The 18,773-nt window shown below is 49.2% G+C and overlaps 1 protein-coding gene across 1 annotated transcript in view; it reads left to right on the forward strand.

The window, feature by feature from the left end:
• LOC120986844 (pregnancy-specific beta-1-glycoprotein 9-like) overlaps positions 1-14,536 on the forward strand; it is a 90,331-nt gene extending 75,795 nt beyond the window's left edge. The window contains exons 5-6 of the mRNA XM_040415547.1: positions 11,307-11,591; positions 14,235-14,536. Coding sequence (XP_040271481.1) covers positions 11,307-11,591; positions 14,235-14,536 — 587 coding nt within the window. The remainder of the gene's footprint in view (positions 1-11,306; positions 11,592-14,234) is intronic.
• The last annotated feature ends 4,237 nt before the right edge of the window (positions 14,537-18,773 follow it).

Consider the following 18,773-nt stretch of genomic DNA (forward strand, 5'->3'; position numbering starts at 1 on the left):
CTGGGTGAGAGATCGCCGCCCGGCCAACTTAACTGAGGCAGCACGTCTAGCAGATGAATACGCGGAAACAAGGAAGGTGAGCCAAGGTACCACACGACCAGCACCTAGAACAGAGACACGCACCCCAACCTACGCTGCACGCACCGAATTTCGGGCTCCAGTACCCCCAGGACCGCCACGCCCCCAGGGGTCTAACAACCAGCCCCGGGAACCTTACAAAGTGACATGTCATCGCTGCAGCAACCCAGGACATATTGCCCGTTATTGCCCTCTGGGATCAACCAATAATAACTGGAGGCGCACAACCTTTAACAACGGGACCCCGCCAGCACGGCCCTCGGGTGCTCACTGCCTGGAAATTGAAGGGAGCCCTGAGGAGTGTTTGCGAATCTTGTATGAGGCCAACCCCATACAAGCTGCCTCCCCAGATAACCGCCAACATCACCGCCAGGAGGTGCGAGTGAACGGACAGATAGCACAAGGCCTACGGGACACTGGTGCTACCATCACTTTGGTACAGAAACATCTGATAAAACCAGAACATGTATCTAATCGTACCGTTGCTGTTCGTGTCGCAGGTGGGGCTGTTTTTCGCTTACCCACCGCCCGGATCCACTTGGATTGGGGAGTCGGGTCGGGAAAGACCACAGTGGGCATCATGGACAATTTGCCTGCGGAGGTCGTGTTGGGCAATGACATTGGCCCTCTAGCCTCAGCTTTTTTACCTACGACTGCTGCTGCTTGCCCCATGACCACCCGCTCACAGGCCCGTACCGAGGACGATCCTACAACAGGTCGGGAGACCCAGGTAAGCCACCAGCAGGCACTTAGCACCAACACCCAGGGCCGATCCTAGGGTCACAGGCGCCTGGGTGCAGAAATATTTCTGGCGCCCCCACATGGGCGTGGTTATCTTACTAACTCCTCCCCTTTACAATGTTTCTATGGCAACAACTTCAGCCCCCAACGCATGGGGCGCTCTGACGTCATTCTGGAGCACCCCGGGAGCTGCACGGACTGTAAGTATACTGCTCCCCCGCTCCCCACTATTACTATGGCAGCCAGGACTTTAATAGCGTCCTGGGTGCCATAGTAACACTGAACGCATTTTGAAGACAGATCCGTCTTCAAATGCTTTCAGTTCACTTGCGGTGTTACGGATCCGGCGGGCACTTCCGGCAAATGGAGTACACGCCGGATCCGGACAACGCAAGTGTGAAAGAGCCCTTACTCTAAACCCCTTTAACTCCTTAGAGGAGGAAAGCACACTGTCCTCTATGAGCCCCCCCCCCCCCCCACCCCTATTGCCCCCCAAAAAGTCTCAGGACACAGTGTGCTTTCTTCCTACTTCTCCCCCATGGGCATTTTGGGGCTCATAGAGGACAACAGGACTCACTGGAGTGGGATTGAAGCATGTCCCACCACCCTGTCCTGGCTGTCCCCCTCCCTCCCTCCCTCCCCCCCACCCCTCCTCTCTCTTGCTGCCTGGCAGTGGCCTGTCAGGCTGTCAGGTCAAATCTGATTCTGACATTATCAAGACAATAGACACATCGACTCGATCATACCTAGAGTCTCTGGCAGTGCTGAGTCTGCTCTCTCTCTCTCTGTAGCGTCTCTCAGGCAGCCAGAGCCAGGCAGTGACACGGCAGCCTTCAGGAAGGAGTCAGGACTGGACGGATGAACCGTTCTTCAGGCCAGCCAGGGACAGGAAGGGACGGGTGCTTCTGCTTTCTTCTTCGTCTTCTCTCAGGTCTCAGGCACACTGTCGACGGCTGACGGGCCGGCGAACCAATTCTCCCGCCTCCCTTCAGCACACTGCCACTGGCCAATCAGCAGCTGCCTCAGCAGAATTGCCTTGTGCTGATTGGCCACTGGCCAGGCTGGTTTGATCCTGTCTGAGTCTGATTCCGCAGCAGACAGGATCAGCAGGCAGGAGGAGGTTAGCCGGCGGTCAGGATCTGGTCAAACTTCGGCGCCTCAGAGGGGGGGTGAGGAGGGGGGCGGCGCGATTGCGACAGAATAGTTAGCTCATATTTATAAGAGCAGCCGCATAGCGCTATAGGCGCCTGCAATGAGTGGGCGGGGCCAAATAGTGTGGGCGGGGCCTTCTCTGCGCTCCGGGCTCCGGGCTCGGCTTTAAAAAAAAAAAAAGTCAAAAAAAAAAAAGTCCCGGCGGCTCGCTCGGCGCCTTTCGGGTGACAGCGCTGGGGTGCGGGGCACCCACTGCACCCCGTGTAGGATCGGCCCTGCCAACACCCCAGAGAGACCCATAGCTTGGGACACCCCAGAAGAGTTTGGGAGGGAAACTAGACAGGACCCTACCCTCCAAAGGTACCGAGAATTAGCCGACAGTAGAGGGGATGAGCGGGAACGTTTTATATGGGAGGGCGACAGGTTGTATAGACTGACCGAAGGCAGAAAGAGAGGCTGTGTCCCTTCGCAGAAGCGCCAACTGGTAGTGCCCAGAAAGTACCGGTTGGAACTTCTCAGAATTGGCCATGACATTCCGTTGGCAGGGCATCTAGGGGGTAACCGCACCACCCACAGGATCACCTAGACCTTCTTTTGGCCGGGGGTCTCGAGGGATGTGCGACGTTACTGCAGCACTTTTGACGTATGCCAACGGGTAGGAAAGAGAGGGGATCATCCTAAAGCTCGACTGTCACCTATGCCCGTGATCGAGGAGCCATTTAGCAGGGTGGCAGTCGACCTAGTAGGACCCCTACCTAACCCCAGCCCCTCGGGCAAAAAGTACATTCTGACCGTAGTGGACTATGCTACCCGCTACCCAGAAGCCGTCGCTCTGACGAATATCCAGGCTGACACTGTCGCCAGTGCCTTAGTCGGGATATTCACCAGAGTGGGATTCCCTCAGGAAATCCTATCTGACTGAGGAACCCAGTTCACTGCAGACCTAACTCAGCAGCTATGGAAAGTCTGCGGTGTCAAAACCCTGCTTAGTTCACCGTACCACCCCCAAACGAACGGCCTCTGTGAACGCTTTAATGGTACCCTAAAGCAATTGCTGCGGACCTTTACGGCGGAATACATAGACTGGGAGCGATTCTTGCCACACCTCTTGTTCGCATATCGAGAGGTGCCGCAGGAATCCACAGGGTTCTCCCCCTTCGAGTTGCTCTATGGACGGCGGGTACGAGGCCCCCTCGACCTCGTCCGGGAGCACTGGGAGGGAGAGATAGAACATGAGGGGGTCCCTATCGTACCTTATGTGTTGGAGATGCGGGACCGCATGGGGCACCTAGCCAGGATGGCCCGAGAACACCTCCAGGCGGCACAGGGCCGTCAGAAACAGTGGTACGATCGGGGCGCTAGACTGAGAACGTTCCAGGTAGGGCAGAAAGTCCTAGTACTTAGACCAGTTAAAGGGAACAAACTACAGACCTCCTGGCAAGGCCCTTACAAGGTGGTGGCCCAGGTCTGTGACACCACCTATGTGATTGCCAGTAGCAAGGACGAAAGGATACAGAAGTCCTTTCATATAAACTTATTAAAAGAGTACCAGGAAAGACCCGAAGATATAGCAGCCATATGTATCCCGGCCACTGAAGATCCTGACAGCCTCCCCATCCCAGATCTGTTAGCCGAATCCGAGCCTAAAACTCTGCTTAATACCGTACAGCTAGGGGAGCGATTAACTCCCACAGAAAGGGAGCAACTCCAACAATTGTTAGCCGAGAAAAGAGTGACGTTTTCCCAGGAGCCCGGTTACACCCCCTTAGCGACACATTATGTCGAAACCCCAGGACAAAGCCCTCTCCGACAGACTCCCTATAGAATCCCCAAAGCCGTAAAAGAAGAGATGAGAAAGGAGATTCAGGAGATGTTAAAACTAGGAGTTATAGAGCCATCCGACAGCCCCTGGGCATCCCCAGTCGTTCTAGTCCCCAAAAAGGACGGAACGACCCGGTTCTGTGTCGATTATCGACGCCTCAATGACCGAACCGTGACAGACGCATACCCCATGCCCCGAGTGGACGAACTATTAGATCGTATTGCCAGGGGACGCTATCTGACCACCATCGATCTGTGCAAAGGGTACTGGCAGATTCCCCTGGCCAAGGACGCTATCCCTAAGTCGGCGTTTGTCACCCCGTTTGGCTTGTACCAGTTTAAGGTCATGCCCTTCGGGATGAAAAACGCCCCAGCTACCTTTCAGCGCTTAGTGGATCGCCTCCTTGATGGCTTCCAGGATTTCGCTTGCTCATACCTGGATGACATTGCGATCTATAGTGAGACTTGGGGGGAGCACCTGAGACACGTAGAGACTGTGCTAGATCAGATTAGGGCCGCCGGCCTCACCCTGAAACCAGAGAAATGTAATTTCGGCATGGCTGAGGTCCAGTACCTGGGACACAGAGTGGGGTGTGGGAAACAACGACCAGAACCCGCTAAGGTAGAGGCCGTAGCCAATTGGCCCACACCCCACACTAAAACTCAAGTGTTAGCATTCTTAGGGACAGCGGGGTACTACAGGAAATTTGTCCCTGACTACAGTGCCATCGCCAAACCCCTGACAGATTTAACAAAGAAGAATTTGCCTAGAGTAGTCCTGTGGTCTCCCGCCTGTGAAGCAGCGTTCCAAACCCTGAAACAAGCCTTGATCAACGCACCCGTTTTGTCTGCCCCCGTCCCTAACAAAAGATTTGTCGTCCACACAGATGCGTCCATGTACCGACTGGGGGCAGTGCTAAGCCAGGTCGGAGAAGATGGGGGGGAACACCCTGTCGCATACCTGAGTAGAAAGCTATTACCCAGGGAAGTGAGCTATGCGGCAGTGGAAAAAGAATGTCTAGCCCTGGTCTGGGCTCTAAAGAAGCTCACACCGTACCTTTACGGTCAGGAATTCACCCTGATCACAGACCACAACCCCCTGGTATGGCTGAACCGAGTGGCTGGGGACAATGGAGCTTGGCCCTACAACCGTATAACTTTTCCATTCAATATCGCCCTGGCCGGTTCAATGGGAACGCAGACGGACTGTCCAGACAAACGGAACTTTTACCTTAACAGCAGACCGGACAGCCCCAAGTTGACCCGAAAAGGATCAATCCGGGTCTGCCGGAGTGTTCCCCCAAAGGGGAGATGTGTGACAAACTGCCATTTGCCACTGGGCATTGTAGAGGACTTATGGCTAGCCTCCTGCCCTACGACTATGGCCCCGGGACATATTACCCTTCAGGAACAGAACTATGCCGCATGTCTGGACTGTTCTTAGGACCGAACGCGGTCAGCGGTGTATACTAAAGAATCTATGGAACTGTTTTGGGCAGGAAGTTGTGCTTGCGGTCGGTCATAAAGGACTTCCACTAAACTTTTGATCCGCTGGAGGGATTTGTGTGATTTTTGGAAGTGTTTATGTTTGATGTAAGCTGAGTTTAAATATGTAATTTTTATGGAGATGGAATGTATGGTTTTAAAGTTACAGTGTATGTTTAAAAACTGTATTTTTACTGTCTGTGATAGTTATGTTAATCCATAATTATATCCCAGACAGAAGGGAGGATTTTGTGTATTCGGGTGGTGATTCCTCTCCTATTGTTCCCACATGTGTATTGGTGGTCTCCCTTTGTCCTAGGAGATAATTGAATTGCACTTCGGGTGTCTCCAGGGCAGAGAGGAGGAGACCATGATGCATTGTGGGGACCTGCATAAATACGGGTGGGTAGCCCTCAATAAAGAGTTCATGCTCAGTTCATGTTTTTCTAACCCTTCAAAACGCAGCATTGTCTCGATCTTGAGAGGGAAAATATGGGATCGTTACGCTGCTCTTTTTACCGCTGAACCTGACTCTACCTCTGGACCGCGTTTATGGGGTTATACCAGCTGCCCTAGTACCCAGCAGCTTGCCAGGAAAAGGACGTCCCCAACGGCTGATACCCTCTCACTATCTGGGTAGCCGTTACACAGAGATTCCTTAAAAATTACCCCGACATGTCAGATCTGCTGCATAAAGTGCGGGCCGTCTGTTCGCGCTTCCGGCGTTCTCACCCTGCCGCTGCTCGCCTGTCTGCGCTACAGCGTAACTTCGGCCTTCCCGCTCACCGCCTCATATGCGACGTGCCCACCAGGTGGAACTCCACCTTGCACATGCTGGACAGACTGTGCGAGCAGCAGCAGGCCATAGTGGAGTTTCAGCTGCAGCACGTACGGGTGAGTCGCACTGCGGAACAGCACCACTTCACCACCAATGACTGGGCCTCCATGCGAGACCTGTGTGCCCTGTTGCGCTGTTTCGAGTACTCCACCAACATGGCCAATGGCGATGATGCCGTTCTCAGCGTTACAATACCACTTCTATGTCTCCTTGAAAAAACACTGCTGGCGATGATGGAAGAGGATGTGGCCCAGGAGGAAGAGGAGGAAGAGGAAGAGAGATCATTTCATAGGGTTTCCGGACAGTCAATTGCCGTGAATGAACCCCTGCTCTGCATTGCTGACAGGGAAGTACATTTAGTGAAAACATCGGTTACTGATCGGAAGATGCGCGACTACAAGCGCACGCTGATGATGGCATTCCCACCTGACAGCGGGGGCACAGTGGAAGCACAAGGCGAAGGCAGAAGACGAGGAAGAGGTCGCCAACGCAGCTGGGGCACCGCCAGCATCTGAGAAGGCAGGGTTAGCATGGCCGACATGTGGAAAAGCTTTGTCAGCCTTGGAGGTGCTGACTTGCCCTGCAGCCAGTGTACAGGGAGTGCAGAATTATTAGGCAAGTTGTATTTTTGAGGATTAATTTTTTTATTGAACAACAACCATGTTCTCAATGAACCCAAAAAACTCATTAATATCAAAGCTGAATATTTTTGGAAGTAGTTTTTAGTTTGTTTTTAGTTTTAGCTATTTTAGGGGGATATCTGTGTGTGCAGGTGACTATTACTGTGCATAATTATTAGGCAACTTAACAAAAAACAAATATATACCCATTTCAATTATTTATTTTTACCAGTGAAACCAATATAACATCTCAACATTCACAAATATACATTTCTGACATTCAAAAACAAAACAAAAACAAATCAGTGACCAATATAGCCACCTTTCTTTGCAAGGACACTCAAAAGCCTGCCATCCATGGATTCTGTCAGTGTTTTGATCTGTTCACCATCAACATTGCGTGCAGCAGCAACCACAGCCTCCCAGACACTGTTCAGAGAGGTGTACTGTTTTCCCTCCTTGTAAATCTCACATTTGATGATGGACCACAGGTTCTCAATGGGGTTCAGATCAGGTGAACAAGGAGGCCATGTCATTAGATTTTCTTCTTTTATACCCTTTCTTGCCAGCCACGCTGTGGAGTACTTGGACGCGTGTGATGGAGCATTGTCCTGCATGAAAATCATGTTTTTCTTGAAGGATGCAGACTTCTTCCTGTACCACTGCTTGAAGAAGGTGTCTTCCAGAAACTGGCAGTAGGACTGGGAGTTGAGCTTGACTCCATCCTCAACCCGAAAAGGCCCCACAAGCTCATCTTTGATGATACCAGCCCAAACCAGTACTCCACCTCCACCTTGCTGGCGTCTGAGTCGGACTGGAGCTCTCTGCCCTTTACCAATCCAGCCACAGGCCCATCCATCTGGCCCATCAAGACTCACTCTCATTTCATCAGTCCATAAAACCTTAGAAAAATCAGTCTTGAGATATTTCTTGGCCCAGTCTTGACGTTTCAGCTTGTGTGTCTTGTTCAGTGGTGGTCGTCTTTCAGCCTTTCTTACCTTGGCCATGTCTCTGAGTATTGCACACCTTGTGCTTTTGGGCACTCCAGTGATGTTGCAGCTCTGAAATATGGCCAAACTGGTGGCAAGTGGCATCTTGGCAGCTGCACGCTTGACTTTTCTCAGTTCATGGGCAGTTATTTTGCGCCTTGGTTTTTCCACACGCTTCTTGAGACCCTGTTGACTATTTTGAATGAAACGCTTGATTGTTCGATGATCACGCTTCAGAAGCTTTGCAATTTTAAGAGTGCTGCATCCCTCTGCAAGATATCTCACTATTTTTGACTTTTCTGAGCCTGTCAAGTCCTTCTTTTGACCCATTTTGCCAAAGGAAAGGAAGTTGCCTAATAATTATGCACACCTGATATAGGGTGTTGATGTCATTAGACCACACCCCTTCTCATTACAGAGATGCAAATCACCTAATATGCTTAATTGGTAGTAGGCTTTCGAGCCTATACAGCTTGGAGTAAGACAACATGCATAAAGAGGATGATGTGGTCAAAATACTCATTTGCCTAATAATTCTGCACGCAGTGTATAGTGTGAACGTGTGTTTAGCACGGCAGAGAGCATTATCACAGGCCGCAGCCAATGTGGACAAGCTCAAGTTTATTATAATGAACCAGGCCTGGATCCCACAGGACTTGTCCGTACCTTGTGCAGAATAGACATTTATACCGGCCTCAACCATCCATTCTTGTACTCAAGTGCACTTATTCCTTGTTTTATTTTGTTATATGTCCCAATATTTTGGGGGATACCCTAATTTTAAAATAAAAAATAACACAAATCAGTGTTGGCTACCTATTCCTCCTTCACCGCCGCTTCCACCTACACCGCCACGTCAACCTACACCGCCACATCCACCCATCCACCGCCTCGTCAACCTCCTACTCCTAGAACCAGATTGTTATTTTAAATTTTTCTGTATTTTATGTTATTTTAAGTCATTTCCCTATCCACATTTGTTTGCAGAACATTTGCCATGCTCTTAAGCACATTTTGATGCATTTTGCAGCCCTCTAGCTCTTTCCAGGACTATTTTAGTGCCTAAAAGTTCGGGTCGCCATTGACTTTAATGGGGTTCGGATTCGGGGTCAAGTTCGGGTCAAGTTCGGGTCCCGAACCCGAACTTTTTTTTAAAGTTCGGCCGAACTTGTCGAACCCGAACATCCAGGTGTCCGCTCAACTCTACTCAGTAGCGGTCTATCTTAATTATTTCTGTCTAATAAATTTCAGCTACTAGAACGTGAAATGGATAAATTCTTTAAGTTGACGAGGTCATTCAGTAATTCCAGTCACTTCCTTGCGAGACATTTCCATATAAACCTCCTGACACTTGGAGTTTTTATATATATTGTAAGGGACCACTCTCTCAGGCAGGGCGGTGATGACAGAGCACAGTGAGTTTAAGTCCAAAGAGTGCTTTATTATGGGTTTTTCCACCCTTTACAGGTGAACCCTCCCCTGTTATATCGTCACTGGGGAAGGTAAGACTCCAGCACCAGCATAACAAAACAACCCAAAAAAATACCTGCCCGTCTAGGCACTGGCTAATACACAGCGTTTCTAGCTCACAATAGGAGAGAGATCTGGCTTGACACAGCTTCACCGTCTGTTATTACCCAAGCTCCCACCTTGCCGATTAGCTTCTCCAGGCATAGCTTCTCTCAGACTAACAGCCTGGGATGGGCTTTATTTCCCACTAACGATCCCAGCTGGACTACACCTGGGGATCCCTCAGGCTAGGGGAAAGCATGCCCTGGAAGGGTGTGGACTAGGAGGTCCCACTACCAAACCTACCTTTTCAGTCCAAATAAAATCCAGCCCTTGAACTTTAACAAAAATAGCTCCAGCAACTACGTTTGCTGAAGCCAGTGCCATCTGCATTTTACTTACCTCACCCAGTTGAGGAACCTGGGTAGGACACACACCCCTTCCACAACTTTACCGTACATTTTATCACAATAGATGCACAGATGAAGAAGGTTTTAACTAGAGATTTTACCTCGTAACAAACACCTGTTCCCCATTGCTCCGGTCCAGCGCCCTTAGGCCTCATGCACACGGCCGTGTTCCGCGGCTGAGAGCGGTCCGTGGTAACCCGGCCGGGATTCTTTCAGACAGCAGGAGCGCACGGCGTTATTGGTTGCTATGACACCGTGCGCTTCATGCCGCCGCTGCTGTACAGTAATACACTCGTATAGCAACCAATGACGCCGTGCGCTCCTGCTGTCAGAAGGAATCCCGGCCGGGTTACCACGGACCGCTCTTGGCCGCGGAACACGGCCGTGTGCATGAGGCCTTACTCCTTTCGTGTTTTTTTTCAGGTTCCCAGTTGTTTATTTCTGGCTTGGATACAGTCAGGGTCACTTCCACTGCTGCAGCCAATGACTGGCATCAGTGGTAACGTGTCTCTAGATATAGTACCTCAAAACTGGATCACCTACCACTTGGGGACACATCACTGCTGGATCACCTACCACTTGGTCACATGCCACTGCTGGGTCATTTACCACTTGGTGACAGGCCACTGCTGGGTCTCCTACCACTCGGTGACAGGCCACTGCTGGGTCATCTACCACTTGGTGACAGGCCACTGCTGGGTCTCCTGCCACTCGGTGACAGGCCACTGCTGGGTCTCCTACCACTCAGTGACATGTCACTGCTGGTTCACCTACCTCTTGTTGACATGTCACTGCTGGGTCACCTACCACTTGGTGACATGTCACTGCTGGGTCTCCTACCACTTGGTGACATGCCACTGCTGGGTCACCTATCACTTGTTGACATGTCACTGCTGGGTCACCTACCACTTGGTGACATGTCACTGCTGGGACACCTACCACTTGGTGACATGTCAATGCTGGGTCTCCTACCACTTGGTGACATGTCACTGCTGGGTCTCCTACCACTTGGTGACATGTCACTGCTGGGTCACCTACCACTTGATGACATGTCACTGCTGGGTCATCTACCACTTGGTGACAGGCCACTGCTGGGTCTCCTACCACTTGGTGACATGCCACTGCTGGGTCACCTACCACTTGATGACATGTCACTGCTGGGTCACCTACCACTTGGTGACATGTCACTGCTGTGTCACCTACCTCTTGTTGACATGTCACTGTTGGGTCACCTACCACTTGTTGACATGTCACTGCTGGGTCACCTACCACTTGATGACATGTCACTGCTGGGTCACCTACCACTTGTTGACATGTCACTGCTGGGTCACCTACCACTTGGGGACATGCCACTGCTGGGTCACCTACCACTTGTTGACATGTCACTGCTGGGTCACCTACCACTTGGTGACATGCCACTGCTGGGTCACCTACCACTTGGTGACATGTCTCTGCTGGGTCACCTACCACTTGGTGACATGTCACTGCTGTGTCACCTACCTCTTGTTGACATGTCACTGTTGGGTCACCTACCACTTGGTGACACGTCACTGCTGGCTCATCTATCACTTTACCTCTGAGATCAGTCATTGGATGCAGTGGTACCAGTGTGTATTTCCCTTTAACATGTCTATAAAATATTTTTCCTTTTCCAAATCCCCAGATCTTCTCGTCGCCCCACTGCTGTTGGTCTCCTCCACCATTCGCCCTGTGAATGGAAGCAACTTGAGTCTGAAGTGTAATGCAGGAGCCCAGACCGTCCACAGCATCTACTTCTATAGAGATGAGAAGTTGTTGTCGTGCAGTGAGCTCCATTTGTCATGTAGCCGCTTCGAGCCCAACCTCTACTTCAGGCCCATCCTGGCCAGTGACAGCGGAAGCTACACTTGTGGCATTGAAAATCCTGTCAGCAGCAACAGAAGCACCGCTGTCTATGTAGATGTTGCAGGTAAGTGTCATCAGCCTAAAGCACTACATACAGTTTACTGCAGGTAAGTGTCATTGGCCGAAGTATTTCACACTGGATACTACATGCGTCATCGACCTATGTACTATATGCAGGTTGCAACAGCATTGCAGATGTTATAACCAGGCACTTACATTAATAAGGACTTTGTGTTTACATTTATATTATTTTGTTAAAAAAAAATAACCAGAAGATCTATTTCTGTGCAATTTGACTCTTTGTCTTCTGCTCTCTCCTGTGGTCAATGACTTTTCCTTGCACTTTGACTCTTTGTCTTGTGGTCTGTCCTGCAGTTAGTGACATTTACTTGCACTTTGACTCTTTGTCCGGTGTTCTGTGTGGTCAGTGACAATTCCTTGCACTTTGATTCTGTCTTGTGTTCTGTTCTGTTCTGCGGTCTGCGACTTCTTCTTGCACTTTGACTCCTTGTCTTGTGTTCTGTCCTGCAGTAGGTGACTTTTCCTTGCACTATGACTCTTTGTCTTCTTCTCTGTCCTGTGGTCAGGGAATTTTCCTTGCACTTTGACTCCTTGTCCTGTGTTCTGTTCTGCGGTCAGTGACAATTCCTTGCACTTTGACTCCTTATTCGGTGTTCTGTTCTGCTGTTGTTGACATTTCCCTGCACTTTGACTCCTTGTGTTATGCTCAGTCCTGTGGTCGGGGACATTTCGTTGCACTTTGAGTCCTTGTCTTGTGCTCTGTCCTGCAGTCAGTGACATTTCTTTGCACTTTGACTCTGTCTTCTGCTCTGTCCTGAGGTCGGTGACTTTTCCTTGCACTATGACTCCTTCTCCTGTGTTCTGTCCTGCAGTCGGTGACATTTCTTTGCACTTTGACTCTGTCTTCTGCTCTGTCCTGAGGTCGGTGACTTTTCCTTGCACTATGACTCCTTCTCCTGTGTTCTGTCCTGAGGTCGTTGACATTTCTTTGCACTTTGACTCCTTGTCTTGTGTTCTGTCCTGCCGTTGGTGACTTTTCCTTGCACTATGACTCCTTCTCTTGTGTTCTGTCCTGAGGTCGGTGACTTTTCCTTGCACTATGACTCCTTCTCCTGTGTTCTGTCCTGCAGTCGTTGACATTTCTTTGCACTCTGACTCCTTGTCTTCTGTTGTGTCCTGAGGTCGGTAACTTTTCCTTGCACTTTGACTCTGTCTTCTGCTCTGTCCTGCGGTCGTTGACTTTTCCTTGCACTATGACTCCTTGTCCTGTGTTCTGTCCTTCAGTCGGTGACATTTCTTTGCACTTTGACTCCCTGTCTTGTGCTCTGTCCTGCAGTCGTTGACTTTTCCTTGCACTATGACTCCTTGTCCTGTGTTCTGTCCTTCAGTCGGTAACTTTTCCTTGCACTTTGACTCTGTCTTCTGCTCTGTCCTGCGGTCGTTGACTTTTCCTTGCACTATGACTCCTTGTCCTGTGTTCTGTCCTTCAGTCGGTGACATTTCTTTGCACTTTGACTCCCTGTCTTGTGCTCTGTCCTGCCGTCGGTGACTTTTCCATGCACTTTGACTCCTTCTCTTGTGTTCTGTCCTGAGGTCAGTGACTATTCCTTGCACTTTGACTCCTTGTCCTGTGTTCTGTCCTGAGGTTGGTGACATTTCTCTGCACTTTGACTCCTTGTCCTGTGTTCTGTCCTGCAGTCAGTGACTTTTCCTTGCACTTTGACTCCTTGTCCTGTGTTCTGTCCTGCAGTCGTTGACTTTTCTTTCCACTTTGACTCCTTGTCCTCTGTTTTGTCCTGCAGTCGTTGACTTTTCTTTGCACTTTGACTCCTTGTCTTCTGTTTTGTCCTGCAGTCGGTGACATTTCTTTGCAGTTTGACTCCTTGTCTTGTGTTCTGTCTTGCAGTCGGTGACTTTTCCTTGCACTTTGACTCCTTGTCCTGTGTTCTGTCCTGCAGTCGGTGACATTTCTTTGCACTTTGACTCCTTGTCTTGTGTTCTGTCCTGCAGTCGGTGACTTTTCTTTGCACTTTGACTCCTTGTCTTCTGTTCTGTCCTGCAGTCGGTGACATTTCTTTGCAGTTTGACTCCTTGTCCTGTGTTCTGTCCTGAGGTCAGTGACTTTTCCTTGCACTTTGACTCCTTGTCCTGTGTTCTGTCCTGAGGTTGGTGACATTTCTCTGCACTTTGACTCCTTGTCCTGTGTTCTGTCCTGCAGTCAGTGACTTTTCCTTGCACTTTGACTCCTTGTCCTGTGTTCTGTCCTGCAGTCGTTGACTTTTCTTTGCACTTTGACTCCTTGTCCTCTGTTTTGTCCTGCAGTCGTTGACTTTTCTTTGCACTTTGACTCCTTGTCTTCTGTTTTGTCCTGCAGTCGGTGACATTTCTTTGCAGTTTGACTCCTTGTCTTGTGTTCTGTCTTGCAGTCGGTGACTTTTCCTTGCACTTTGACTCCTTGTCCTGTGTTCTGTCCTGCAGTCGGTGACTTTTCTTTGCACTTTGACTCCTTGTCTTGTGTTCTGTCCTGCAGTCGGTGACATTTCTTTGCACTTTGACTCCTTGTCTTGTGTTCTGTCCTGCAGTCGGTGACTTTTCCTTGCACTTTGACTCCTTGTCTTCTGCTCTGTCCTGCGGTCGGTGACATTTCCTTTCACTTTGACTTCTTGTCTTCTGCTCTCTCCTGCAGTGTATGTATCTGAAGTAACTCTGCGCAGTAATGTCACCCATCCCGTTGTTGCGGAGAAGGAGGCCATCTCCCTCATCTGTTCTTCCTATGGCACAGAAGTAACTTACAGCTGGATGTTAAATGACTTACCGCTGCCTGACAACCCTCGCTATAAGCTGATCAATAGCAACTCTACTCTTGTCATCAGTCCGGTCTCGAGGAGCGATGAGGGAACCTTCACCTGTAGAGTCTCCAACTACCTAAACAGTGAGACAAGTGGCCCCTTTAATCTATCATGTGAGTGCACCTACAGAAACCACTAAGAGCACTGTCTACAGGAACATTTTATACACTGCACGTTTTGTAGCAGAAGGGCTGGTGAAAAACATGGACATGAAGTCATTTTCCTATGTTATATCATTAGCTGTTCTGCACTTGTTACCTAGAGGTCAGGACATGTTCTTCTACCACACCATACCCTCCTGCTACAGTCTGCTTCTGGGAGGCAGAATCCAGGACCCCTTTAACATGAATGTTTCAACCTACAGGGTTTCCAGATGGACATATCCAGTGTGGGGCAGAGCGTTCAGCTGGAGGTGTCCACCTTTATTGTAAGTGGCCTGGAGGTAACCCACCTGCTGTTGTGCAACTGACGTATGAAAAATTTAGTCAAAGTGCGTTTGATGAAGCCATGATGGAGGTGCCTTCCCAGCAGTTTTCTCTTGGAATGAAGCTGACGTGCAGTGGAAACCATTATGGATCCAATGATGTGTGCTCACTAGTTATAGGTAAGACCTAAAGACCGTAAGGTGACATGTATTTACAGGGGTGGTCTCATCTGGAAGACACCAGTATATGGACATTAAAGAGGGGATCCACCGCTTGACACCCCCCTATATGAGCAGGAGCAGAATCTCTCAGTCGGGCGGACTTGGATCATCCCTCTGTGTCATGGACATGCAATCTGAGGCTTCCAGGTCACTGGGCTTCATCGATCATCGTCATCTTCACAAAGACTCCTTCACATTACAAAACACTGCTTTGTTGTATAGTGTTAAACTTTTCCAAAAGACCAACTCATCCACAAGTCCCCCCACCAATCTATACCCGATGTCCCTGTGAATAAGGTAGATGCCACTGATACCCGGTGTCCAATCGGGGGGATGTCAGGCAGTGAGTAATCAGTCAAGTCTTTAAGTTGATGTGTTGAAGCAGGAAAAATTAGCAAAAGTAAGAATCTTAGCTACTGAGAGTGTAGACGATGGGGTCAGATCATCTCCAGAGCGAGTGGTCCTGTGAGGTGATCCTGGTATGTAGTGGTCAGTACCTACCAAAGGTGCTTTTTCATGGGCACCCAGGCTCATGTGCATGGGGGTTGAAGTGTGGCCTGCCTGGTCTGACCCCACAGAACTACCATAGCCGCTGTGTTTTATATATGTGCTTTATGTTCTACTTTTGGACATTTTTCTCTATGCAGTAGGGTTATTGGTAAAGTGCATGTGATAATTGTGCTGGTTGTTAATGAAATATTGTATTTATGGATTGCTTCCTCCCCACATGAGCTATGCCTTTATGGGCTAGATTGTTCTGGTAAGCAGGCCGGGGTCTCATGGCCGGTATCCGCAATTTTTCAAACCCACAAAACACTCAAGTGAATGCACCCTAACTCTGCTCAGAAGATTACACCGGGGGGGGGGGGGGGGGTTATGTTTTTATGTTTTACATCAGTGTAATAACTTCACCACCGGTGCAATCTGCTGTGCGAAGTTACTCTGTGTGAGAGTCTGTTTGCTTTCTGGATTCAGAGGATTTCATTCCCTGGACTCATCGAATCTTCATAACCAAACAGCAGATCACACAACAAGAACTTTAATAGCAGCCAGGGAACAGCACATCCAGGTGCACCTCCATTTTCACAGTGGTTATAACTGGGGAGTAAAGTGGTCGGGTTAGGGGTAGCTCCAATGCAACACTGTGTCCCCCAGACACTGTCAAGGTGTCACCATGTGTTGCTGCTCTCCGAAAGGGATGGTAAGGTGTGGAGGACCCCAATGGGAAATAAGGCCAGAGAGTCAGGGTCTGCAGTTAACCAGAAAGCTTCTTTACTGGAGGAATTTAGATACAAAACAATCCAGGCGAGGCATAGGGCCGGCTTCTCCAGTCTCCTCCCTGGCAGACGGGTTTGATGCTGAGGAAAGACCTGAGCTAGATGTCCCTCACTCAGAAAGCCAAAGGCTGGAGGCACACGGTCTTTAGCTCAGTAGTCCAGGTGGCTCCTTGGTCACAGGGCTGTTGATTCATGGTCTGTGGCTCAGCGTCCCCATCTCAGCGTCTTCTTCTGGTCACTCAGTAGTCTGGCAGAGTCTCCCCTCCAAGCACTGGTCCCTAACTGCAGAACACTAGGGGGCTCTGACCGTTCTCCTTGTATATAGTTTCTAGTTAGACTAGAACCTTCTAGTGGGAGGGGTGGAGTGGAGAATCTCAGCACAAACAGATACAATGTTACACTTCCCGTCTCTCATAGACTTACATTACAGCTTCAATGGTACTTAATGTCAATGACACAGCAGTTTTTCCAGACAGAAACAAGTCTGGGTTTTTCCCAAAATAACATGGTCTTCTTTAAACCCTATGGCAGCTGTGAAAAATTAACAGCTTAAAAGTCTCAAAAGTCTCTCAGTATTCATTAACCATTTCCACAGAGCCTCACAAATACAGTGCAAATGAACAGGATATATATCACAACATATAAAATTCAGTTATACAGTACTAAACAGTGCACGTTAACCCTTTCAAGTAAAATAAAGTAAGACGTTTATAACTTTGCATAGGGGAAACAGGGGCAAATGTCCACAAATGTCCAAACTTCAAAGTACCCTACTTTAGGGCACTACAGGAGCAGAAAGTCAGGACACACAGGATATCACAGATTTTGTGTATGAGGCTGCGTACCCGTAGATCGGTCAGAAAAGATATGTGATCCCTGCCCACCACTGAAAGCATCTGAAATGGGCACAAGAGCACCAGAACTGGAGCAACGAAGGAGGCAGCTTGGTCTGATGAATCATGTTACATTATGTAGACGGCAGAGTGTATGTGTGTGTCACTTACCTGTGGTGTGGTGCACTGTAGGAAAATGGCCTTGTCTGATGAATCATATTAAATCATGTGGACGGCCAGGTGGGTGTGCATCACCTAGGGAAGCTATGGCACAAGTGCTCTATGGGTGAAAGACGACCTGGTCTGAGGAATCATGCTACATGTTAATCATGTGGATAAATGGGTGGGTGGGTGTCACTTACCTGTGAAAGAGATGGCACAACAAGAAGAATATAAGTCAGTGGAGGCAGTGTGATGCTCTGTTCCGCTGGAATCCTTTGTCCTGGTATCATGTGACATGTACCAACTACCTAACCACTGTACAGACAAGTAGCCCCAACATGGCAGCAGTGCCCACTAATAGTAGTAGCCTATCTCAGCCCGAAAACACTGGCCAGGGATGAGGAACATGACAAAGAGATCAATGTGGTGACTTGTCTCCACATTCCCAGATATCAATTGATTGTCATCTGTGGGATGTGCTTGAAAGCCATAGTAGACAGCAGTCCCAAATTTAAATTTAGGGTTTGTGTAAGTCCCGCCCATAAGCTGACAGTCCTGGATGTGCTTGGGGTGTTCCAGGGGGTTGAGGTTTAGAAATCCAATCCTTCGAGGCCATCCATAGCAACTTAAAGAGGACCTTTCATGGGATTTTTTTTAACCTACTACCTTATGAAGAGGTCCACCTGCTGCAGATGCCAAACTTTTTTTTTTTAAGACACCTCTATTGTGCCGCAATCCAATCGCAGCGGTCTCCTCTACAGCCAGGGAGAAGACAAGATGATCTCACGAGAACAGGCTATGTAAGAGAGTATAGTACAGATGTCTTTTGTGGGATACCTCAGACGTCCAGACAGATGCCCACACAATATTAGGCAGATGCTTTTAATATTATGGCTGATTTGGCATCTATCCAGTATCTCTTCATTGAGAGGTCAGCCCCCGTAGAGGGATATTTTCCAGCACAGTTTTGGGTGGAGGTCTCACTGAATATACTTTTTCTTCTATGTCCGTATTTCTTATCCACAGAACTATTTAGTGAGCACAGATCCTGTGGCCATGCTATACAGGGTGGGCATGATGGCAGCTGTAGCAGTGATGTTGTACGCCCATGCGCCCTGCCTCATTCTCACGTCTGGATCAGAAGGGATTGGTTGACCCATTGTGTTCTTATAAATCTCTCATAAAAGCGTATGAAGTCCACATCTTCATCTATGATTTCCTGTCTTCTCAGATGCTCCTCAATCTGCGGGGTTCATCAATGACAGCGTTAAAACAGCCTCCACGGGGAGCAGTGCCTTCCTGTCCGTCACTCTGGACAGCGGTCAAGCCCAGGACACTCAAATCTTCCCGGCAAAATTCTCATGGTTCCACCTGGACCCATCTCCAACTGAAGTCTTCACCAGTGAAAAGGTCTCCATTATCGCCAATGACTTCTCATCGTTTCTTATCATACCTACC

Source organism: Bufo bufo, chromosome 1 (genome assembly GCF_905171765.1).
Source record: "Bufo bufo chromosome 1, aBufBuf1.1, whole genome shotgun sequence".
NCBI lineage: Eukaryota > Metazoa > Chordata > Amphibia > Anura > Bufonidae > Bufo > Bufo bufo.